At 36.6% G+C, this 25,648-nt stretch overlaps 1 protein-coding gene across 2 annotated transcripts in view; it reads right to left on the bottom strand.

Moving 5' to 3' along the window:
* Nucleotides 1-7,209: 7,209 nt before the first annotated feature.
* CDK18 (cyclin dependent kinase 18) overlaps nt 7,210-25,648 on the bottom strand; it is a 101,814-nt gene continuing 83,375 nt past the window's right edge. Inside the window, exons 12-16 of one of the 2 annotated variants that reach the window (XM_072425002.1) lie at nt 21,708-21,813; nt 20,727-20,769; nt 18,484-18,574; nt 18,285-18,362; nt 7,210-17,113 (exon numbers count right to left, since the gene is read on the bottom strand). In XM_072425002.1, the coding sequence (XP_072281103.1) occupies nt 17,079-17,113; nt 18,285-18,362; nt 18,484-18,574; nt 20,727-20,769; nt 21,708-21,813 (353 nt within the window). In that variant the 3' untranslated portion in view covers nt 7,210-17,078. Of the gene's footprint in view, nt 18,363-18,483; nt 18,575-20,726; nt 20,770-21,707; nt 21,814-25,648 lie in introns of both variants that reach the window. The other variant, XM_072424991.1, reaches the window with a different exon arrangement.

Here is a 25,648-nt window from a genome sequence, read left to right as displayed (position 1 = left end):
GCCCAGCAGCCCGGCCAGGAGGGTCCCTGGAGGGGCTCCCAGAATGGCGCTGAGTACGGTTAAAGGGTTCAGGACTCAGGCGCACCGGAGGCCTACTCCTCCGTGGCCGCAACCCTTCTAATCTATCTTGTGAGGGACCCCCTGCTGCACCCCCCACCGCTTTTGCGACCCTAGCCTGCAGCCAAGCTTCACCATGTGAAGCCGCTGCAACCCTGAGCTGACTCATTAATGCGTCAAAAGACTCCATTAATCCTACCTGCATCCACCCTCAATTTTCTTCTTGTAAAAACTGTGACGACTTCCGACACAGCCCCCTTTTATCTGTTTATTATCTCCACCCCCCTTTACTTCACTTCCTATCTCCTTCTTCTCCTCCCAACACATGTTTCAAATTTTCCTATCTCCCTCTTTCGTTACTAACTCCTGCCCCCCTCTCTCTTTTCGCTGGGCAGCCCCTTACACCCTTGTCATGAGGCCCTGCTCTTAATTGCTGTGGGCCTTTCTATAATGTTACACTGCAGCAATCTGCGGTACAGTACAAGACAATTAGCAGGTTCACAGTGTGGAAGTATGGAGTAGCAAGTGAAATGTTTACACATTCACAGGGCAGCAAGCCATTGGTTCAGAGTCGTGTATGTAGCTTGTACAGTATAGTGTAGCAAGAGATCAATAGGCACAGCAGTAGTAATATGGTTGCAGTATGAACAAACCATTCAGATAAGAATAGGTAATGTGCAGGTCAGCACATCAGAATAGGCTCCAGAGACAATACAGAGTGGATCGCATGAGGGTGAAGATTAGGGGTCCTGTGCAACCCAATCACGGCTTTGGAACTGCATACACACCATCATTATGGCATAATGGAAAAAGACCAGCAGGTAGATTCTTAGCCTATGTAAGTCAGTTCATGTCTCCTCTGTACTAAAAAGCATCGGCTTTAGCGGTGATCAATGGCAGATTTAGCTGGGGAATGTCAGAAAATGGTTGGGATCCTGGTCATCACTCTAACATTGTTTTTTCAAGTTAAGCAGGTCCATGGTTTTATACAAAGAAGAAGAAGATTTCATCCTATACATATGTTATATATCACATAGGTCACATCCCTTATTAAACCCAGAAAAAAAGAATATACGGTGAAGAAGGTCCATGGTTTTGCCAAGGTGTTAAAATTGGCAACAAATTAACAATAAAAACTTACAATGTTATGAAAAGACATTACTTGTTTTTTGGGTCTAATGAGTTTTATAAAGAGATTTGGTTTAGGTTGTTTATAGCTTCCATTTTTGAAGGTTTTATTCTTTTTTTCTCTTCTACACTTTGGCCATTCCAAGCTGACATTTGCCCAGTCTTACAGTCAGCCCTGGTCTGTGGTCTTCTGGTTCTGGAAGGCCACTACTTGTAGCTGGTGGTCCTTCAACATGTCATCTCTATTGCAAGAAAAAGCCTGGTAGCTCTTAGAATCCTATAATAAAGGACTCTGAGAACATCTTCTTTCCACTGCTAACTACTGTTTTGTAACTACTGCTACTTGTATTGAGTAAAATACAATTGGTATGCCAGAAAAGCCTCTGTTTCTTTCTATATTCTCTTGAAATATATTCTTTTGAAATTCTTTGCTTTCAAACTGCTATCTTCGGCTTCAATAAAGAGATTTCCCCTCACTCCCACCTCACTGATAACAGCTTTACCAGACAAAAGGGCCTGATTTAATACAGTTCTATATAAATGGAGAAGATAGACTATTATGGGTGAACCTGGGTGATCTTTCAAACCTGAATTGAATTCTTAAAAATCATTTGCTTTTTTAGGGCCAGGTCTATTCCAGGTTTGCTGGATCATCTAGGTTCTCCCACGATAGATATCTTCATCAGTCTTCATCCAGGCCCAAATTTTGAGAAAACTTCATGTCTTTTTCTTTCTGACTTTTGCCATTGTTTCTTTATATCCCTGATTCTTTTTTAAAATGTTTTTGTTTTCGAAGGTTTATGTGCAGTGGAAAGTATTTGGCAGTTCAGGAGGCAGGAGTGGTAAGTATTCCCCTCTTCTTTACTACCCTGTTATTTATAGGCAGTTTCTGTTTAGTGATAGATTTCCTTTACAGTCATTTGCTTGTGTTTGAAGGCTGCAATTTACTTAAATTGTTCCTGAGGGTATTGAAACACCTTTAAATTTTAATCAACTAATGCTATGCAACAATCAACTAATCGATGATAAGAAGATCAATGCATACACAGCCACTCCTCAATCCTACATTAAGATACCAAGGGCTCTAATCCCATCCCTTCATGTTCCTCCTTGGCTAACAATTACCATCAATGTGAGTCTCTATATCCCCTGAGGAAGCCAATGTGCAAAACGCATTGTGAACTGAGAAAAATCCTCACCACTTTGAAATATGACATTATGATCATACATATCATACACTGTATTTCTTCTTCATTTGCTGTCCAATTGATTTCTAGGAATGGAAATAGACATTTTTTAGACTAAATAAATAATTACCTATGTTTTAGGAACATAATGAAGCAATAGAACAAGGTAATGAACCTGGCGTCTTTATTATTAATAATAAAAAGTATTTATATAGCACCAACATATTACGCAGCACTGTACAATAAAAAGGACCCTGCCCAGAAGAGGTTACACTTTATGAGGTGGGGGAAATATCACACAATAGGAGCGAAGATATGGCATGGTGGGAAGTAGTGAGGGTATATAAGACAGAAGATGGGCAGGCAGGTAAAAGTTTAAATATTGTATACACATCATCTACACTTCTCTTGCATCATGCTTAGATATTTTATTCAAGAAAAGAGCACGGCTTTTCATGCCATTAGATTGATTTACTAAAGGAATATAGGCTGTAATATATAGGCTGTTTTTTTGTAAAGTAGCTCATTTACTTAGCTCAGGGAATGAGGTGAAGCTCTGCAGACTTCAGCTACCCAATCATGTAAATAAAAAACCTGTTTTTATATTTCCTTGCATGTGATTGGGTATTCTTTGCAAAGTTAAATTTCACCACATTCACAAAATGAAGTACCCCTTGCAAAGTGAACAGCCTATATTCCTTTATTAAATCAACCCAAATATATTTACCTAAGCCACAATGGCCAGTACCCCCCTAAAACAAGGTGGACCTATACTGAGAGATTATAAAAGCTGCCATTGCTGAACTTATTCTGAAGAATACTAATTGCCTGGACCAAAGTCTCACTTTGAACATTAGTGATTCAAACAGGTGGTTATTGCAGAAAGGGACAGGCTATATCCCTTCAATCCAGGGGAACATGAAAGCAAGCATTTTTTTTTTATAACTAAGTCACACATGGCTGCTTACCTAATCTGTAAATGTAGGTCCACTTTAACTGCAGACAGTGTTATTTGTAACACCACCTCTTTAGGATTTACAGACAAAAATTTGCAGATATTTTATGACAGTTGGAGGAAGATAGCCTTTGGTCTCTACCAGAAGCCAGCAGCAATAATCCAGGCAAACCAGGTTTCAAGTTTTTCATAAGAAAAAAAATAATATTGACTATATAAAATTAGAAAATTGTCATCAGGAGGACAAACTCGCCAATTTCACTATTTGGGTAGACAGGAATGGACCTGGCTGAAACACCTTTGTAGGTGATCAGGACCCTTATTTTATGTGCAACTGAATTTTCTAGATCATTTCTAAGAGACACAATGGCATGAGAACATGGGCCAGAAATTCCCACCCTGGTATAATTTCAGTAAAAGGTTAAAAACAGCGCGTACAATGAATGCCAGCATACAGTTGCAGCAATTCTACTTGACCATTCCACCACTGCTATAGCGATATAAAAATAAAGTAATGCACTCAGGAACTTGAATCCATTGAACCAAGTGAGATTTGTTCTCCAATACCAAGCAAGACACTTTCAGAATCGCCTAAACCCAACTTTTTTAGGCTACCTTCATTCCTATGGAATGATTCTCCTTTCTCTGGTCATAGAGATGGTATTTGATTCAATCTCCTTAGGGTATAATTTTTACATATGATTTTTTGAACAATTTTGAGCAAGATAATCTACCCTACATATTACAATTAGATATTGTAGTTTTTTTATTGAACTATTTTCATATTTACAGAGGTACCTGCCAAGCATGCCTTTTATTCCCCCTTACTCTTCATGTCAACGTTTGAAGACCATAACCAAAAGGGTGGATTGGGTATCTCTGTAATGCTGAACTATTATGGCCTTCCCCCATTGCTTCATTATATGCCTAAACCAATACCCCCCGATGATTTAAAGTTTTTGACATTCACTCTCTCCTAATGTTCAGTGGTATCACACCTTTCCAATATTTTAGGGCCACTCATGAAGCCCCTATTGCCAGTTTTTTAAAATTTATCTAACATTGTCATTTTATATCTTCTCTCCCGAAACAGCATTCCAATCTACTGTTTCACTGTTTCTCACTGTTTTACACAGACGCCAGAAAGAACACCAGGCTCATGGCATTATTTCTGTAATACAGTCTTTGCTTAACTCTTTTAAAACTCTTTCCAAATTTATTGTATACTGTACAGTGATGAAAAGAGGAGCTGGGAATTACCATTGAATATTTGAGTTGGCTTGACTTCCATTGTACCAGGCTACCCCAAAAACTTATAGACAATGTCATCTCCAAATTTAGAAGAACTGCATTGATACCCTTCTAAATAAACCTACAGTATATCCAGTATCTCCAAAACACAAAAAATAACTGGTTTCATATTGAGTATACTAAACAGACCGTCACCCATTCTTTGAAGCCCCTAATGGTATTTAATTCTCCTTAGCTGTATACTCGGTCAATTTTTGCAGGAAATAGAAGTTCTTTTGTTTCATTTTGGAACCTTTTGTTATGTTCTGTTTGTAATACAAAACTGTACCTACCATGGAGAACTTGTTCCCCATTCCCAATTCTTCTTCCTGTTTGTACAGAAGACCAAAGTATTCTATTTATTCTATGCATACATTGTTTGTAAGAAATCAGAGTATTTATTGTAGTTGCATTTCAATAAAAACATTGTACACAAAAAGAATTCAATGACCTACCTGGAGTGGTTAAATAATGACATTTTATAGGAAAGTAAGCAGACAGAAAACCTGCCTTGATATTTTGCAAAATCAAGATGGCAGCAAACATAACATGAGGAGAATGACCAGGGCCCTACAGGTTTGAATATATCAAATACTATAACAAATGTATTAATATAACAAGTTTGCAGAAAGAGTGGTTTTTCAGTGGCAACAGTAGAAGAAAAATAATTCGACAAATGATGGTAAAAAATAAAGGTAACTTTTTATGGCTAAAGCTACGTACACACTTCCAGTGGTTCTCGTCCGATAACTGGCTTAGGGCCGATATAGGACGAGAATCTGAAGTGTGTACAGTGAGCGTTGTTCATCGTCCGAACTGTCCTGGCGGATCCACGGACGATGAACGACGAATAATCGTAATGAAAGTGAAGGGGGAGAGAGAGCACAGCGGGGTGCCGCTCCATCGCTCTCCCCCTCCCCTCTGCATAAAGATCCTTTCCAACGACTATAATTGCAAGTGTGTATGCAGCTTAAGGATAGAATGATTCCAGCCTTCAGCACCAGAACCAAGATCACCAGGCTCCTATGGGTTCAAATTTTTTTTTGTAAACTTGCAGCAGACAAAAAGAATGTTTGATCTCAAGGACAACAGGAGGAAGACAATCAGACCACCATTGGTTCAAAACAGTAAATTTTTAAAAGGAAGACAAAAGCTATCACAGCAGCGCCTTTTATTTTATTATTTATTATTTTCCAGGTGGTTCCCTGAACCTCCTTTTGTTTTGCTTTTAGGTATCACAACCCTTAGTTGCTACTACTAACCTACCCTGCTATTGGTTCATCGTTGTTCCTGTCATAGTAAGGAGGCTTTGGGGTGAAATGTTGATTTACCATACAGAAAAGGAAAGAAAAACTTCCCATATATTGTCAAGCTAGAAACAAATCACATCTTCTTGCTGAGATAAACTGCCATTCTATTCAAGAAGCCTGGACCTCAGGAGGTATGAATTTTCCACAAAGCAAAATCTAAAATAGAACAACAGGAGCAGAAAGATTGGGCTCGTACTGGTTTAATAAATCAAAATTTTCTATCAAGTCATATAAAAAAGTTAGAGTACAGGGGCATCAGCTGCAGCTGTAAGGTAGCCAAACATCCATTATTTTATTTATTAGAACCATGTTGTGGCAAGGTACCAATATTACAGGGTATACGGTTACAACGTTGCTTTGGTTATCCTAGGTTGATGGGCAAGCCTGGATATAGCCCAAAACATGTGAGCCAAATATCCTTACAGATCTAAAGATCTCTGGACATGTGTATGCCCAAGGTAAGTGTAGTAGGAGACACTATTCTGCAACTTCTACATGTTTTATTTGCCCTAGACCTAAATAAAGATTGCCCTCCTTTGCCAATGGTGTAAAGGAAGGACAGAAGTAGCAAATAAGTGAAGGAAGTAGAAACGTGAAGAGTAGACCTGTGCCTAATAAAGGGTAATAATGTGTGGGTTGTCGCAAGTACCTGAGAGTACTGTTCCATGGTGTTCACCAGGTATAGGTGTACGGATTTAGAATTTGCCTGCATAGGCTAATGCATAAGTCATAGGTTGCATATCTTTTAGAGGGGCTCATTAGATAATGTTTTTTTACGGGTATTTATTTATTTGAAGTGAGCCCTAGTTGCCATATATGCTATTTCTCGGGTTCTTGTAGTCAGTGAGTTTTTACATTTTGCATATGTTGTTCAATTCAGAAATACAATCCCCAGAAGAGGGAATGGTAATTTTTCTCCAAACCAGGGGAATAACTATGCATAATAAACTTACTACTATTAAAAATGAACATATCTGTGTCCACAGTTTTTCCACAGTTTTGAGGTAGAATTTTATTGCTAAATTAGGTGTTTACAGTTGCAGCACAACAAAAAATATATTAGGAGTCCAGTTGCTATTTAGCCACACTAGCATTTAAAACTAAATCGCAAAAAAATCCCAAAGAACAATGCAAACATTTTTGTATTTTAAATGCACAATATTTGGCAAGTATTGAAGCAAATAAATGTCCCCTAATAATTGTAATATTTGCAAATCTTACACATTACAGATGACAATTGTTTTATACATTTTTTTCCCAGTAAATAAGACAATGAACCATATAAGTACCAACAATAAACTTTATTTTTCTTCACATTCACAGTCCACAAATAATTTGTCAGCAAAGTCACACATCATCAATATAGGTTACATACAAAATAATCTTAACATCAGTAAAAAAAACATTCAGAGCGGCATTTCCAGAATACAATCTCTGTCATTCCTTTTTAGCAGAGCCTTTTTCACTTAAATACCAAAATCTATCATTATTGGTTACAAAAAATAAAGAAAACCCCCCCATTAATTTACCCTTTGAATGTCTTTTTAAAAGTAACCCTTATATATTCTAGGAATTAACAAAACTTGGCAAAATTCTGCAAAATATTTTTCTGCAATATGTTCTTGGCAAATCATATACACAATAAACTCCTTTTCAGATTAAATATAAAAAAATTAAGAAGTTTAAGGTGAAGTATCCTATACTGATGTCTAATATCACACGATAAGCCAGGAAATTTGGCAAGTTAGATAAAATGGCATATATGAAAGGGAGGAACTATGAAAAATGTACTGTAAGCTTCACTAGGAGTTAGTTAAAAAAACTTTTTAATCAGGGTTGCAGTTTTTCAGCCAACAACTTCATGTTCTTTTAATAGAATCACTGCAGATGTATATAAGATCATACGATATAAATCATATGAAAATACATAATAATGAGCATGCATGCTTAACTGTCTAAAAATAATAGAAAGGAAACCTTATCCGTATCTATCAGATTGTTCATTTGAAAAATGCATATGTAATAATGTAGATATGCGGAAGAAGTTGATCGTAAACAAAGAGAGGGTTTTTTTTTTGGCAAACTTTATACTAAACATTTTTAGTTGTTAAACAAACATTTGGCAAATCATCCATAGCATTAGTGTTGAAGAAGTTTGGCAAAAGTGGGGGTTGAGGAGTAAAATAAAAATTTGGCACAGGACTTTCACATCCAAAATAAAAATCAAGAAAACAACAGGTAAATCAATAGATTTCAAAATTTTTGTATTCTACGTAGATTGTACATGTAGATCTATGTAGATTGTACATGATTGCGAGGTTTCCTAAATGTCACAATTCTATGCAGATTAGATAAATTTCATGTAAATAAACAATTTAGTAATATGCAGTTCTTGCAGTGCAACTGTCTATAAATAAAATCCAGAGTTAATTTAGAATGAACTCATTCGTTTGTAAATTATTAATTATATGCACAAAACTACCACTTCAAAAAATCATAATAAATTCTGTCAAAAATATCCTTATTCTGAAATTGACTGGCAATCCCCCAAATTCAAAGACATCGTGCTTGTCCTTTAACTCATGTTTTTTTTATGGTGTTTACGTTTTGTCTTTTTGCATATTTGTGTAGTGCTGGCATATTAATAAATACATTGCAAATGACCTAAATGTATTCACATCTGTCCCTGCTCTGGAGTAATTTACAATCTATTGTTTCTATCAAAGACGCACACACACATTCACTCTCTGTTACTTTGGTTAAAAGTCAATTAATCTAAAAACATTTTTTGGGTAAAAGCCAAAACCTGGAGAAAACCCATACAAAACATGGGAGAAATACAATTGTCCTGCATATAGTGTAGTAGATAAACCCACAACCCAGTCCTGTAAGGTTAAGTTACCATAGGTCTGTATTTTCTTTTAAAAAATAGGTTGTATCTTTTGTTTTTTAGTATGTTTTTTTCTGTTTTATTTTTTATTGTTTCTGTTTAAGAACACCTTCTCAATATAGTATTCAACCCTATTCCTGATTTTCTCAATTTACTTCTTGTTTTGTTTACAACATATTTATCACACAAATAAAACACTGGGTTATAAGTATCTGAATTTGTAGAGTTCTTTACACTATCATTTCAACACAAAAATTGGAAGCTTTTTAAATTAATCTAGATTAATAATACATCAATTATACATATATATCTTTACATATTTTATTCCATATATGAATTTTACCCAGACAGTCAAATGCCTTAAATCACTGGTAGAACACTTTTATATGTGTGTACATATGTGTATACACATGTATATTAATATATAGTTAGATATATACAGACATGCATGCAGACAAACTCATTGATACTTTGTTGCTATGTGCCCAAAAATATTGTACTAACAGTATAGATATATATTGGTCAGACACAAATACAGGATTTTATTACTATATTGTTGGTTGCCTACCTAGATTTTGGACTCAGATTAGCAATGCCAGTAATTTTACGTTTGCATTTTTACCAAACAATGGCAGAAAGGCTATCTGTAAAGTGTAGTAACTTCATTTCTGATCAGTAAAACTTTCTCACCATTTCAAAGAGGTTTCCAGTTTTAAAGCAAACTTTCAGCTAAATACATTCCAGTTGCATTAAAACATAGGGTGCATAAAGTCTTACCATTTATTCTGTTTTATACAAAAAAAAATAGTTACAGCCTATGTAGATAAGCCTGTCCCTTACCTGCATGCTGCAGCAAGGAACCCTCACAAGAGGTTTCACAACAGCCAGGCCAGGAGCATAAGCATTGCAGAGCTTTAGGTATGACTTAGTAGGGAGAAGGTCTTACATCTGCAAAGAGAAAATGCTTCCAATGTGTTTTAGAAAAAGATAAAAAAAAACATACTATAAACAATAAACACTTTTTGTTTTAATGCACCTGAAATATATTTAGCCATTTTAAACGTACTGTTTATTTGGGCTTTACAATTTATAGTATAGACCTATATAAGGGAATATGGACAAGTTGAGTAGTAAACTGGGTATATATATGGTCCCAACAACAATCCTCTTGCCTATAGTCACATGCAAAAAGTATGACTGAGGAAAGGTGATTGCTTAATACTGGAATAAAGATTTTGAGCACATAAATGCATACTACTTCATGGATCTATTGTATTTAGCATTGAGGTTTATGCTGTTTACTTAGCAAAGCAAATTATCACTATGCAAGGGATAAGCCACCTAACGTCAAAAATCAGTTTGCAGAGAATACGCAAGTAGGTGCAATTAGGTAAATATAAAAAATAACATGCCTTCACATGTTTGGATAGCTAACATCAGAAAACTCTACCTCATTTCTAAACTAAGTGAAATATGCCTTGCAGACTGATAGTTACTACAAGTTAAGTGAACAGTGTAAACTCTAGAGTAAATCAATGTTTCTATGCACTCAAAAACAGGAAAAGCTGTACCTTGAAGCTAGGAGTTCTTTGGTGGTGATACTTTCATTGGGTTCTTAAACTTTCAGTTTATTCAAAAAAAAATAATTCTGTAAGCAGTGAACAACTCACACTTTGTTAATATTTGTCTGCTGTGTATAAGCGCTGTAAGGCTTTTGGGGGGCAATCATAAGTCTAAAATTTACAGTGGACAATCTAACAAAAGATAATGAAACAGACCCGTAGCTTTTGGTTTCTGCACATCGCTACTTTGCACTTTAAAATTATTGCTGCAAAAAAGTTTGCAAATCATTATGAATGTTCTGATTACATAAAGATTTCATTACTTAAGGGGAACAAGTCACTAACAGATGTGTGTAAATTTCTTCATCTTTCATTATAAACTATGAAGATTGTGAAGGCATATCTGTAATATTATAATATACTACACTTTTAGCTTCATTTAGTTTGTCTGAAGATGACTGATAACATTTAAGAGTCAGAGATGAGAGGCCTCCTTATGTATTTTTCTTGCCCTAAATGGTATTTAAAAAAATACTGTTAACCTGTATTCTAGCTCCAAAGTCACCATATAGTTCCCATAGGGCCCTGCATGCAATTACATATATTTTAACTGCAGAGATGTACTATGTGATACTGGTACATACTGCAAAGCAGTGTTCAGTGGGATGCTGAATTTAAGGAAATGTTATATACTACAAAATATTTCAGTGTTATATATGTTTAATTACGTTTTAATAAATCCCACTATAACAAATGCCAGTATATGTTTATGCCAGACACTGTGCAGCTGTAACGGGGTGGACTCCAAAGGAGCTCTGTACACACAGCACTGTCCACTTTATTGAAAGGGGAAAGACCAGTGGGAGGTATCCCACTGTGTCCTCCCTCATACGAAAGTGGTTTTCCCTGGTCAGTAATTTAGTGATCTGCCAAAAGAACAGCTGTCCACACACTACATTATTGCTAAAGGGAATCACAATAATTTGTCTCAGGTGACAATGATCCAGCATGTGTACGTAGCTTAAGTCTCTGTCTAGCACTCTTTGCGGCATGGCCAAGTATTCAGCTAAAATGAATTTATCATATCAGTAAAAAATAACCTGTAATGAAACTTAAGTAAGACTTTGCCACTTCATAAAATAAATAGTCTTCCGTTAATAAATATCCACATATCAAAAAAGTACCTGAGACACGGTAAACTTCACTAGGGCTTCAACTCAATGCCATTTAAGTGCACACTAGGAAAGTTGAAATGCATTAACTGAGGTTAAAATTTATCTAAAAAAAGGAACAAAAGTGTGATAAACTGCAGCTCACCAGTCATTAGATGAATTGGCTTTAAGAGTTTTTTAAAACTTTTTTTGGTTGCAGGTTCAGAGAAGTACCCGTTGATCCTGCTAGAAATACAATGTGCCAGAAATGTCCCATAAACTAAACTGAAATTTCAAACAATGTTATCAGCCCTGCTTTCTTCTGTGTATTACTGAATACCTCCTTGTTATGGAGATAAGAAATAGGTAGGGTAGTCTGATTTAGGAAAGCAGCCCATAATGACTATGTTATGTCTTATTAGATATATTACAATGAATTGGTGTTGTGTAGGATGAAAAGTGTGTTAAAGAAGGTAAAAAGAGGGAAAAAAAAAATGCTATCTATAAATCTCTATACTGGTAAGTAATGTAAATTCACTTGAATTTATCAAATTTTGGAGTTATTTGTGAAGTATTCCAAGTAATTCTTGGGTTTTTATCAGAACTGTATAAAAATTAAGCATTTAAAGCATAAATACAACCCTAAACGGTCTACTCTGAACAGAGGGTTGAATAATCTTTAAGGTAGTTTGAAGTCCTGTTAGAGGGATTTACTATTACTTACAAATACGGAGATATATCGGGTGTCTTTTTATATAAAATAAAATCTGAAAAAAACTACCAACCACAAACTTCACAGTAGCATCTGAAATAGTACGCTGTTTACCCGTTTTGCATGTCATTGCTTAACATGGAAAATATCTGGACAAGGAGTCCATTCACAGCTACCAATACTTCTAAACAGTGCAGAGTTGCAGCTTTGTATCCTGCAAAGATTTGTAACTGTTAAAAATAGTAGTACCAACTCAGACCTACAAAGGCAAGTGACATAAATAAATGCCATATATCCTTAAAGTGCATCTATGCCCAGACTATGGACAATAAAGTATTTACATACTTTTAACAAGCAGAAATGAGCTTTTAAAGTTCACAATAAATAAAAAAGGGCTTAGTTTAAAGCTGCAGTCTAACCTAACCTTTCTTTTTTTTGGACTGCAATAAAGGAGTAAATAAGAGTTAAAGCGGAAGTAAACCCAAAACAAAAAAATACCACTTTCCTTCAATCCCGCAGATCAGTCTATCCGTCGGGAGGTTTCTTCCATCAGGTCCTGTGTCTTCCCAATATCTGTCTTCAGCCTGGCACTCCCTCTGACATCTTCCGGGTTCATCTTTTGCGTCACCCATCCTCACGCTGCTCAGGCGCGAGATCGAGTGACATAGATTGGGTAAAAAAATAGTGAGATTGGCATTTTTTTTTCTATTGATGAAAGGGCTCCTTCTGCGCATGCCCAAAGATGCTCAGGTATACACAGAAGGAGTAGCCAATAGCCTCCCGCGATGCGTGATGTCGGTATCCCGGGAGGCTCTGCGCTCCCATTCATTCTTGATCGCCTAGGCCAGAGGTGTCAAACTCAGGCCCGCGGGTCAAATCTGTCCCACACTAAAATTAAATTTGGCCCACGAGAAAATACCAAATACTCTACTAGCTCTACTAGAGCTGGCCCAGCGGTAGACAGTGCATGCACCGCTAATACTAAAAATTCCAGAATGCTCTGCTGGCGTGTCAATCTGGACCCACAAGTGCCCCCTCCTCGGTTGACATTCATTAGTGACATTCCTCAATTGTAGATATTTTTTCAATAAATTTCAAAGTTGGTCCGCAACCTTGTCGAAAGTTTCCTTTTGGCCCACTGTGTATGAGTTTGACACCCATGGCCTAGGCGATCAAGAATTAAAATAGCTGCGCCTTTTTTTTTTTTTTAAAAAAAGGTGTTGCACACAAACGAACAAAATTTTTACTTTAATTAAAAGGGTTGTCAACTGTTTTATGTAAAGTAAAAATTTAGAGTTTATGTACACTTTAAGATTGATTTTGTATTTGTATATTTGCTTGAATTTTGGGAGGTATGCAAATTGGACAGTAGGATTGGAGTAGAACTTATCACAAGTAGACTGCATTTTTGGTATATAGGTAAGTTTACACCTTGGGTAAATTATCTAGGTAGATTAATATTATTTAATGGGCACAGTTAACTGTTGAGATATTCATTTATATCTCGGTTGGAATAGATGGGTATATCTAACTAATCAGGCAGGCATGATTTAAACCAGATATTTTTTAGCTTACACATGTTGTATTTAAAATAGTAGTTTAGCTGTCATTGAATACTTCTCTTTGACCCTTAAGTTCATTTCCACTCCTTATCTTTTACATTTTGAAAAACCTGTTTAGAGTTGGGTGGCTTTGACCTGAAACAGAGTCCTGTCCCCTGGTTTTTTTTTCTACTTATGTGAGCACAATTTGAGGAGAGGGTGCATCCCTGGCCGAATCATACCTGTATGATGTATAAAAATTTTTGTAAGGCAATAGTAGTGTATATAATGTTATTGTTTAAATGATGTTTGTAACTATAGGTCTTGTTACTGTTATTTCCTGAAGAACCGGACCACGTATCCGTGAAATACATTGAATTGAACATGTACAAGACCATGGGGACTACATACAATTGAATTGCAGCTGTAACTGCAGCATGATTGTCATTATGTTATTGTGTTACATAAGTTGTTTTCATTTTTTTGTATAACATAACAAATGTTTGCTGGCATTTTAATGATGTGGTGTATATTTTGATGCCTTAAAAGTCCCATTAATTACAATTTAGCTATACTTTGTTTTTTTGGCAGATGGACCAACAGGATCGTCCAGCACATTTCTGTCCTGTCAGTCATTTTATCTCTGCTTCATTTGTGGGCATCTTCTAGTGTGGTATACATGCAAAAGCTGTCCTGAGAAAGCCTATGTGCTGGTAAAGTGTGTGAGAGGCAGTGATGTGGGCTGAGAATTCCTGTTTTTATTGAAGTATTTTGCTTTTACACAGACCACCGCTAAATGTCCACTCAGGGGAGACACAAAGCATTTCCATGAGACATGTCCTGTGCCAACAATGTTTCTGCAGAAGCACAGGCATAATACAAATCTAAAATAATCTAAAATATAATCTAATACCACGCTTAATGATGTATTGTCAGCAGTAGCATAGGAGAACTGATAACAACAGGTAAGTGAAAAACTATTTTAGAGATAGTTCCACATGGAGGAAGGTAGGTATGGAGCAAGTTTTAGGTTTTCTAAGTGTCAACACAGGAGAATAGGTTGGCCTGATTTAAGTAAATAAAAGAAATACAGTGTTGCCTTCACACTATAACGTACAGCATGTCTGCAGAGTATGGAAACCATGTATGACAGTGGAGTTGAGAACAGTGATTGAGCTGAGCTCTAAAAGAAATACTGAGACGTTCCCTACACTGACACACCTCCCGTCTTTGATGGTCACTGAACACAAAGGCTGCCAAAGACTTTGTACACTTTCCCTCCACGTTTCATGAATTACATTTTTGTAGCTCCAGTAATGTGGTCACAGGGCTACGAAAAAGGATTACACCACAGGAATAAAGTCATTAAAAAATACACTACACCAGGTGAGAGGAGGGAGGTTTAGGGGTACGGACTACAGTTTAACTTAATTGGATATTTACTGCTTATTTAGAATATGTTTTTACTTAATTGTGCAAAGTTTGGATGAAGTTTTGTTTTTTTAATAAACAGAGATTAGTATGTCACCGATATAAATTGTTTGCCCGCGTTACTGCAACTTGTGTTTTTCTGTCTTTTACTTCTGCTGTTATTATGGTAAATGGTGGTTGTCAGGAAAAGTTCCCTATCTGTATACAGACAGTGAAAAAGGAGCTGGTAAAATCAATATTTTATTATGGAAATATATATTAAGTATCAGTTTATGGTTCTGTGGCTCTGAAAGAGCAAATAAAATGGTAATCAGCTACTCGAGAAAGTCCAAAACAAATTAGGTGCATGTGCTCCACTATTCATGTGTCAGGATAAATGACATTGGATCACAGAGGTATAACATACAGCAGTATAGCTGGGGCTTGGAATCTACCAACAGCAGTAATTCAGGATGCATATGTCACTGAAAAACCTTCATGCTCTTAGCTCACTATTAATCTTAACAAATGCTAAATGTGCCGTTTCTCAAAGAACAGAAGACTGGAGTTTTATCATTTATGGTATATCAAACACAAGAATGGAGAATATTCTTCACTGACTATGCTATGCTGCCAATTTATATACATAGACTATTTAATGAACTGTCCTTGAGGCATAGTTTTACCTGCTTTCCTTGCTTTTGCAACCTAAGCATATGAAAGGAGCAGCATACTTGGTGCAAACCCATCTGCACAAAAAGTACCCATCCAGAATGGGGAATTTTAGTGTATGCAAAAAGCAAACAAGGCACATATCTGTTATCCCCTTCCCTATATTATGTTCCCTATACTAGCTTTTATTAATTTTTTAATTTCCCCTATATTTGCATCAGATGAGGTTTCTCTGTGTCAGAATTTTTCTTCAATATAGTAAATTCATTTTGATTAAGGCTTACATAACAATTTTATAATAAAACCTAAAACTTCAGCAGTTGATCACCAGTACAAAGCTCTACCTGACTGATTAGGTTATGACACACCTAAGCCGCTTAGACTTTATTCCTGAAAAGTTTTTCTAGTAAACTGGAAATTGCTCCTTATTTCAGCTATGTTGTGTCGTGAAACAGATGCAATTTTTCTGGACAATCTCCATTATGAAATGTAAAGAACTCATTTTACAGCTGTTTCCTAATGGCACAAAATTCCATACCGTCATTTACCAGGTATAAAGTTAAGGATACTGTAATTGAGGTGCCACAGCTGGAATTAAGGGAAATCTAGTTTACTACAGAAACTACTAGCTGAGGTACCAACAACTGAGATAATATTCTCTTTAGAATAAAAGAATAAAGTAATAATATTGTTTATGTAGAAATATCACAGATCAAATACACAATGCTACAATAAAGCTAGACAGAAATAGGATCAACATATAGCGGCAAAATTTAGTTTAACCAAGATGATATGTATGTAAATCAGGGACTCTAAAAATTTTGGAATGTACTAGGAGTCTTCTCTGGCTGCATAGACAAGTAATAGGTTTTCCTGTGGTACAAAATCTGCAACCAGAGAATCTCATAGCAAAGAACATCAATACTCTGAAGTCTACTAATAATTACAAAATCGAATTAAATATGTTTAGGAAAACATTACAGTTTTAAAAGGGGCTAATAGGGTGCTAGTTTGCATGATAAAAGCAGGCCCCTTGATTTATGTTCCAGTTTCCTGGATTTCTTGTTGACACCTACAATACAGTACATCTGGATCAAGACTCACTGCAAACCCTTCAGAAGATTATAATACTCAAATTATTTGTCAATACTGCAGGAGTCTCTGACAGTGGAGGATAAGAGTAACTTGAGACTGAGAGTGCCCTGCTCTGGTTTTAGAATATACTCTGTCGCCTGTTTTTCCCACGTCCTGTTAAAACAAAACAAGGTTCTATTAAATAAGTCTTTTGTACAAGCAACATAAAAAAAACATATTTTATACATTTATTTACAAAGTACATGATTATACCTGCATGTTTTGCAGGTAAGTCATTTTATAAAAATGAAGCCAAAATGGTGTCATGTGCAAAAAAGCTCCACGATTTAGTAGCTTGTAGAGCTATCTTTAGTACCAATACCCTGAAATAATAATTTATTATATGACTTCAATTTCTCACATTTGGGCCTGATTTGTTAAAGCTCTCTAGGGCTGGAGAAGATATACTTTCAGCAGTAAACGGATGATCCAGAAAACCTGGATTTTTAAAAAATAATTTGCTATTTGTTTTAAATCCTGGACCAGATCTATTGCAGGTTTGCTGGATCACCTAGGTTCACTGATAAAAGTGTATCCTCTCCAGTTTTAGAGAGCTTTAGTAAATCTGGCCCATCGATGTTGTATTTTTTACCACGTTGCTTTAGTTCATTGGGGTTTGCAGGTCTTGCCACAGCATTTCAGTTGGGTTGAGGTCTGGACTTTGAGTGAGCCATTGCAACACCTTGATTCTTTTTTTTTTTTCAGGTCATTATGTAGTAGATTTGTTGAGTGTGCTTGGGATCATTGTCCTGTTTCATGACTCAATTTTGGCAAAGCTGCAATAAGTAAGATTCTACAAAGATAGTGTAATATATTAAACATACTACAGTACCAATGTTAGTGATCTAATTGGATTATATCATAAATCATAAGATTGACTCTTTTGTACCGACGCGTTTCAATGTTTGGCTTCTTGAGGGGATTCATAGAGACTTAAACACCATCCCTTCCAGCATCTATCATCACCACAACTATATCACTACTAACTACAGGAGTGAATAATCTACCTTCAACTACACTATATGTAATTATTCAGACCGATAACTAATAATTCCTCAATACTACTATCCTACTAACTAGTATTGATCTACTATCAACATAAGTCTCCATGAATCCCCTGAAGAAGCAAGCTTCCTAAAGTGTTACATTTTGAAAAATTCTACATTCTAATTTTATGATTCCATAACAACTGCCATGATAAATACGGATTGCTATGGCTTAGTGAATTAAGCCTTTAGTTCCCAGGAACACCAAAATACATCCACATAAAAAAAGAAAATGATACCTGTCTGGTTGAAGATGGAGCCCCGATAGCCAGGGTCTTTCTGAAGCTGGATTTCTTTATCAGTAAAGATTGAAGCATCTACACAAAGACAGCACAGTATAGTAATCTGAGATTTGGTAAAAATAAACTATAAAACTAAGAATTAAACCCATATTTTCTAGAATGTTTTGGTAAACCTTTACATGATGTAAATGCTTACTATCTGGCAGTGTGTGTATTCTTTCCCCAAGGCTTTTAAAATAAGGGTGTCTTAGACCTCCATCTGCAGATATCCTCTTCTTGTCTTCATACTAGAAAAGGAGAAAATACATACATGTTGGTACAAGAAATGCTTAACAATGAGATGGTTAAATGCCAGAGAAACACAATTTTACCACTGTGAAAGGTCCAATTAACATTGGCTACATGCTTGTTTTTAGTTGTGAAACAATAAAACCAAGTTGAGAACCATTGTTATATCAATAAAAGTATGGAAGCCATACTGATTTCTGAATTGATACTTTCAAACCACACTTAAAAACGGAAAACAGTTCCCCTTTCTAAAGATATTACAGGATATGCCACATCCCTTATTTAACAATAAACAAAACTGAAGAAGCAATGAGGATGCAAAACAGCAATCCTCTGGACTTTTAAGGCATTTCAAATAGTTTACAACGCACACAATTTTGTATAAAATCATAAAGCACGGATTTAATAAAAATATAATTAAAAGGTACATAAAACCATAATAACCACTGTATCACATATTAGGTCTCTATTGTATGGGTGTGATATATATTCTTTGCATTTCGTGGAACAAAGTCCGATTCATCAGGAATGCAGAGACCTATATTAGAAAACAAATCTTGAACTACCACAAATTTTGGATTTGGAGTAAGTATAAGGAGTGGGTTTTTCATATATTTTTATTTGTGGTTAAATACATATTTACATAGGGGTTATTTGAATGGTGAATATGGTGATAATGTACTATTTGGATTAGATATGTAATGATTGTCAAGAGTGCTATATATAAAGTTTGGTTGAGCATAGGTGTTTGGTACACTAAATGTATTTGTACACATTGGCATATATATGCACTTGGTAGTGGAAATGAGGGGCACTATATATTTGTAAATGCGTTTGTCACCCTTGGGAACCCATCAGTTAAATGATGATGGTGAAAAAGTAGAAGTGATTGCGAATAAATACAACTGTCAAAGCTCGCTTAAACATACAAATTTATAAATATTTTATGTATTTATGCCGCATATCGGTGTCAATATATAATTTGATTTTGCTGTGCATTAGCATTTAGTTCTTCTGCTATGGTCCGGGTCTGCCCTAAATACCATTTAATGAAAGAATTGCCTTGCTAGTTCGGGTGCAATCTCTGGGAGCCACTGTATAGATGTGGGTAGTCAAGATTTTATAAATAATTTACATTAGTATTTGTAAATATGTTATAATATTATTTGTGTATTTTTTGGTTTATGTAAAATTTGTGGTATTTAAAGAGTTGTTTTGCTAATATAGGTCTCTGCATTCCTGATGAAGCGAGCTATGTTCCACGAAATGTGTAGAACATATATCTCACACCGATACAATAGAGTCCTAATACGTGATACAGTGATTAATATGGTTTATGTACCTTTTAGTTATATTTTGAATAAATCTGTGTTTTACGGTTTAAGATACATTGTGTGCATTGTAGTCCCGAGGAATGCTCTTTTGCATCCTCTTTGCTTCTTCTGTTTTCCTTTCAACAACACTGACTGACTGGCAAATATGAAGCATATGAAGTCTACACCTGATCTACATTTGTCCATTTTTCAATTTAGGAAGTATTCAAAATTAATGGATTAGCATGAAACCAGACAGCTAGCCTGGTCAACAGTAATCTACACATTTAATACATTTAATCTACACAGTAATCTACACATGGTCAACAGTAATCTACACATTCTCAGGTCAGTTTAAATTAAAGGAAAGGTTTACTTTTCGTGAAAATCTCATACCTGCCCAGACCCCCCAACTCCTCCCTGGAATCAATAAAGAATGTCTTTGTCCCCAGCTTGGTGCAAACAACCAGGATGACAGTTATTCTCTATCATAATTATCTTATTCTCTATCTTCATTGGGAAAATACATGAAGATAGATCATGTTGTTACATTTTTTCATTTTAGAGTAAGAAAGGGTTAAAAGCCCTTTCCCGTTCAACAGAAAATGAGAAAAAACAGAAACAGGAATTTTGGATATTTAGAGAGCTGTTAGATCTTTGTGTGACTGGTCGCGAAGACAAAAAAAGTGGTGTATCTATCAAGTACAGACAACAATAAAACCTTGACTAAGTGTCTAACTCCTCCCTACAATATCCACAACTAGAAAAAAAAAAGCCTTTACATAATTTGTGTGTTTATTATTTACGTCTTAATTAATTACATATACAATATACATACCAACAAAAGGCTGTTTAGAAGATCAATACCATCAGAATCAAGTCTGAAACAAATAAATGGCTGTATGTTTATTCTCATAACAATAAAGGCACACAGTTGCTTCCATAAAGAATACAACAATTAGTTAGCAATGACTTAGTTTTAAGCTTTTTTTACTGAAATGCAAGGCACAGATGTCACAGATTTCCATTGTGGACCAAAGCATAATCAAGCTTCCTTATGCTGCACATACCACTTCTCTGAAGTAAAGTGTATGTTGCTTCAGGAGCTATGTTCCTTTCCTAGGCAGTTTCAGCTGCATGGATGAGTCTTTATCTAGCTATGTTGTATGTATGTTGACCATTGTGATGTCATTGACCACCAGGTAGGTGAGGGATAAGGTAAGTAAATGTTATCTTTACATCATTTCTTGACATAAATGGATATAAACCCTTAATGTTAGGGGTAGCCCCACTGTAAGGGATTTTTCAATTCCTGAAGTTTAGCTTATGTCACTACAAGCATGCTTATTCAAGGTCAGTGGCTCATTAGGTGCATGGGTTAATAAATAGGATACATTTACGGCACTAAAATTTATGCAATAGTAAAGTTGCTTTTCACTTGCATGATATCTTTTGAAACGATATCACCACCGAAAACATCTTATCTGATGCTGTAAAACGGTTAAGGTTAAGAGCAAAGATTAAGAGTTTACTGAATATTCAGCTTTGTTTGCAAAAATAATTTGCAAATAATATGAATACCAATCCAGTTGAACCTCAATACACCTTGATGTGCTACATACCCCTTCCATTTTCTTGGTAAATGGTTAATATAAACCTTACAATAAACATTAACTTTTATATTGTTTTTGATGTTTGGATTGCACTATATTTCCTCTGCTAAAAATGCATATGTACAGAATTCCACAACTAATAGAATTATGTAAACTCAGCTGAAACCAATCAAGTTCTATCAAAAACATTTTTTTGTTTTTACTACCTTGGTATGTGGCTTTTCAGGGGCTGTGCACGGTACTGTGGAAATCCATAAGCTTTAAACTCTTTATTAGAAGTAATTCCAGGCCACGTCTCCTCTGTGGGTGTTCCTAATGAAAGATAGGTATCGGTTATTTTTGAAATAAGTTGGAGAAAAAAGTTTTTCAAAATGCAAAGTCTTCAAATGCATGAATATAAAAGTTGTCTCCCTTATATTGACTTTTTATCAATCAGTTCGTAGAATATCCCAGTGAACTCCACCATCATTTTTGTGTTATAGAAATGTCTTGGGGGGGGTATAAGGCCAAATAAAGGGGTAGCACTGGGAACTCACTAGGGAATAAATAGTATGTTGAGTGGGGGGGAGGGGGTTATTGGCTTGGGTAGAGTAAGGAATGGAAAAGAATTAGTTGGGAGAAAGGGATATCATTCCTGTTGCCCATGAGGTAGATATATGTATCACCTTAGTTATTACGGTTCAGACGTAAGTGCTGCCAGATAATTTGCAGAATCAAGGAACATGATCCAGTAGAACCATCGTTGTCTGGTAGCTTTCTCCATGCCTCTTAGAGAGGCAGTGAGGTGTTCAATTAATTGTAGTTCCTCAATACGCTCAAACCATTGTGCAACTCCAGTGGTCCCCCGTAGGCGCCACAGTGGTGGGATGCAGGCTCTCGAGCATCCACATGATGGATCAGGAGTGAATTGCGATAGGTATTTCAGTTGAAATTATTAGGATGCAGGAGGTAAAACCCAGCGTCAAAGAGGATCAGGAGGTCTGTGAATTTCTGTAGCAAACAGTGGACTCTCTCCCAGAAAGGGTGAACCACCCAACTATCCCAGAAAATATGCAGGAGTGTGCCTCTAGCTGCATTGCACCACCAACATATATCTGAAATTTCTGGAAACGTCAGATATATGTTGTAGGAGTGTAGGAGTGAAGGCACCCTTTACCACCTGGTAAGGGTTTTATACCCTGTTTCTTGGTACGTGGAGCTAATTCAAGAGGTTTGTGCAATAGAAATGAATTATTCCCTCTTGGTGGGAGTGAAGGTAGTATCTAGGTTCAGGGACCATTTTAATATGTATGGTGGCGTGAAATCAGTATCTGGGACACATGGTGCAGCCTAGAGCTTAGAAGTGAAAAACTGGGCCTTGATTAGGATACAGCATTTCAAAATCTGTAAGAGATCTATGGAAAGTATTTTGATTTGGGAGTGAGTGCAAGAGGTGAGGCAACTGGCGTACTCTCCTAAACCCTAACAACATCTTTGGAGGAAAACACTCACATGTCTTGGCCCTAGTTCAGTTAAGGCCTGGCAGCCAGGGTCATCTATGCCGAAACCACTCTATTACTCTGCCCAGATGAACTGCAGCATAATATAAGGATCCATAACTCCCCTCCCCCCATCTCTTTGAGAGATGCAAGATATCAAAATGAAGCCTTTGGGCTCCTGGAATCAAATACATTGAGTGAAAATGGTGGAAGAGTATAGCAGTTTGGGCAGTCCCAGTAGGCTAGCTCACTTTTAAATTTACCCAGTAATAGTAAAAATTATAGGGCACACAGCCTGAAAAGATCCAGAGGCATATGGACCCCCAGGTACCTAGTTGCCTCTGTGGACCAGTAAAATGGGACCACAGCTTTAAGCCCCTTTTTTTAAGCCTTAATTTGTCTTTTTTCTACTATTTTTATTGGTACCAATCATGGGTTTATAATACATTTTGGACCCTAGGTCTACTACTAAGCGATTCCGATAAGACCTTGCATTGTTGTTTGTTCAAATTGATCAGTATTTGTAGTTCTTCGGTCCACAAGGGCACATATTTTCTAGTTTATATGATCTTACGTGCTTTGGTTTGAATAGAGATATATTTCATATTCACTGACCAATGGTTGTTATTTTATTGTATTGTGATTGTATTGTATGTGCCTTGACTATTTGTATGTTGTTAATTATCTTATAAACTCAATACAAATGATTGAAAAGAAAACATTAAGTCATCTGCAAATTCTGCTATCCTATACTTGCATCCCACAATAGGCACCTATATTTGGATTTTTCTCAGTCTGGTGTAGTAGTAGCTCAAGTGTGGAAATAAATATCAAAGGGGAGAGGGGGCAGCCCTGACGGGTGCCTTAGATATTGCCTCATGGAATCAGGAATGAATTTTTTTTCCTATGTTGGAGCAAATTGTACCAGGTTTTTTTGCCTTCCTCTGGATCAAATATGTCCATAGGGTTTATATTTGGGATATGTGTATTTCCCTAGTGGTTGAACTTGATGGACTTATGTCTTTTTTCAAACTGACTTACTATGTATCTATCTATATTGACAGAGGATCTGAGAGCACCCTATTTACCAATAAACGCCATCGAAAAGCTTTCTCGGCATCAGTCAAGAGAAGCATCGTTTGGAGGTCCTTACTCTGGGCCCAGTGCATAGGATCCAGGGTTTCTGCGTTGTCTCGGGTTTCTCCATTTGGCACAAATCCTACTTGGTCTGGGTGTATTAGACCCGGTATGAAAGGGGTAAGAGGAGCAGCGAGTATCTTTGAGTACAATTCACATCCTCCACAAGTAATGATATTGGTCTGTAGCTAGCGCAAGCCATAGGGTCCCTCCCCTCCTTAGGAAGCACAGTAAGGTGAGCTTTGATTAGGTTCCTGAGTATCAGACATTGAGGGTATAGGGAGTTAAAGGCTTCTACAAGGCAGGGCAGTAAGGCCCAGGAGGACTCTAAAGTAGGTATTGGGGCCTCACAAAAAGCATTAGATGTTTTGGATGGTGGTGCATAGTTTAGGAAGTGCCTAAACTAATCTATGAGGGGGGTACTAGGGGTGGTGAATACCCTATGTCCCTATAAAGCCCCAATGTAGATAAGGACAACCTAATTGGGGTAATGGAATACAACAGCACCTGAGCAGAGATATAACCAGTATGGGCTTCTGCACATGGAACTGCAAAGAGAATTATAAACAGTGAATATTTGTGGGGATAAAATTTAGGTGCCTGGTCTGCGAAGTCAAAACTCCTACATTTCACACATGTGGCCTCCTTATACGGTAGGGATCACTTTTGTTGCGATCCCCTGGAAAAGTGACCACTAGGGAACTGGAGGCCTGTCTTGTGTCAGCGCAAGAGTGTTACTGACCCATTCACATAGTTGAGCCAATCCATATCCCACCTCCTATTGTATGCTGCTTCCCCACCTCTAGATTGTAAGCTCTTCGGGGCAGGGTCCTATGTGTCACTGTCTGTATACGTCTGTCATTTGCATATGCAACCCCTTTTTAATGTACAGCACTGCGTAATATATTGGAGCTGTATAGATACTGTTGATTACTATTATTAATATTAAAAATAATAATAGTAATACAGAATATCAATGGGAGCATTTCCAAAAAGAGGCCTGGGAGCTGCTTGTGAGTGTAAAGTGTTAACATTGCTATTCCATTGCAAACAATCAAATGGAAGGGATGTCGCTGTTTGTATGTGTCCTGGCCCCTGATGAGGTCAAGGGCACAGCAACTGTTTATGGAGAGTAAAGCTGGATAGGTCAGGCAGAATCTGTATTTGAATGCCATCAATGTTCGGTGGACTGTTCTCCTGGTCTTTAATCTGTAGGAACAGAGAGGACACCGACTACCGTACTGAACATTGAGACTTCTGTATGACCTGCATGCATGATTCCAAAGAGGCAGAGTTCCCCTCTAATGCCATGACTCTTGCTGTAGTGCTTTGGTGCACTTCCTCTAGCTCCTTTTGCAAGGTCCCCTCTAATATGGCAGCCAGGCTCAATGTCTCTTTTAGTGGATACCTAGGTTTATAGGTTTGCTGGATCACCCAGATTCACCTATATTAGTGAATTTTCACCAGTCCTGGAGCTTAGATAAATCAGACTCATAGATCATAACTCAGACTCATGTTCATACAAGTATCCT

Source organism: Pyxicephalus adspersus, chromosome 1 (genome assembly GCF_032062135.1).
Source record: "Pyxicephalus adspersus chromosome 1, UCB_Pads_2.0, whole genome shotgun sequence".
Classification (NCBI taxonomy): Eukaryota; Metazoa; Chordata; class Amphibia; order Anura; family Pyxicephalidae; genus Pyxicephalus; species Pyxicephalus adspersus.
Note: the sequence above shows the minus strand (reverse complement) of the source record. Positions and strands in the feature narration are given on the sequence as shown.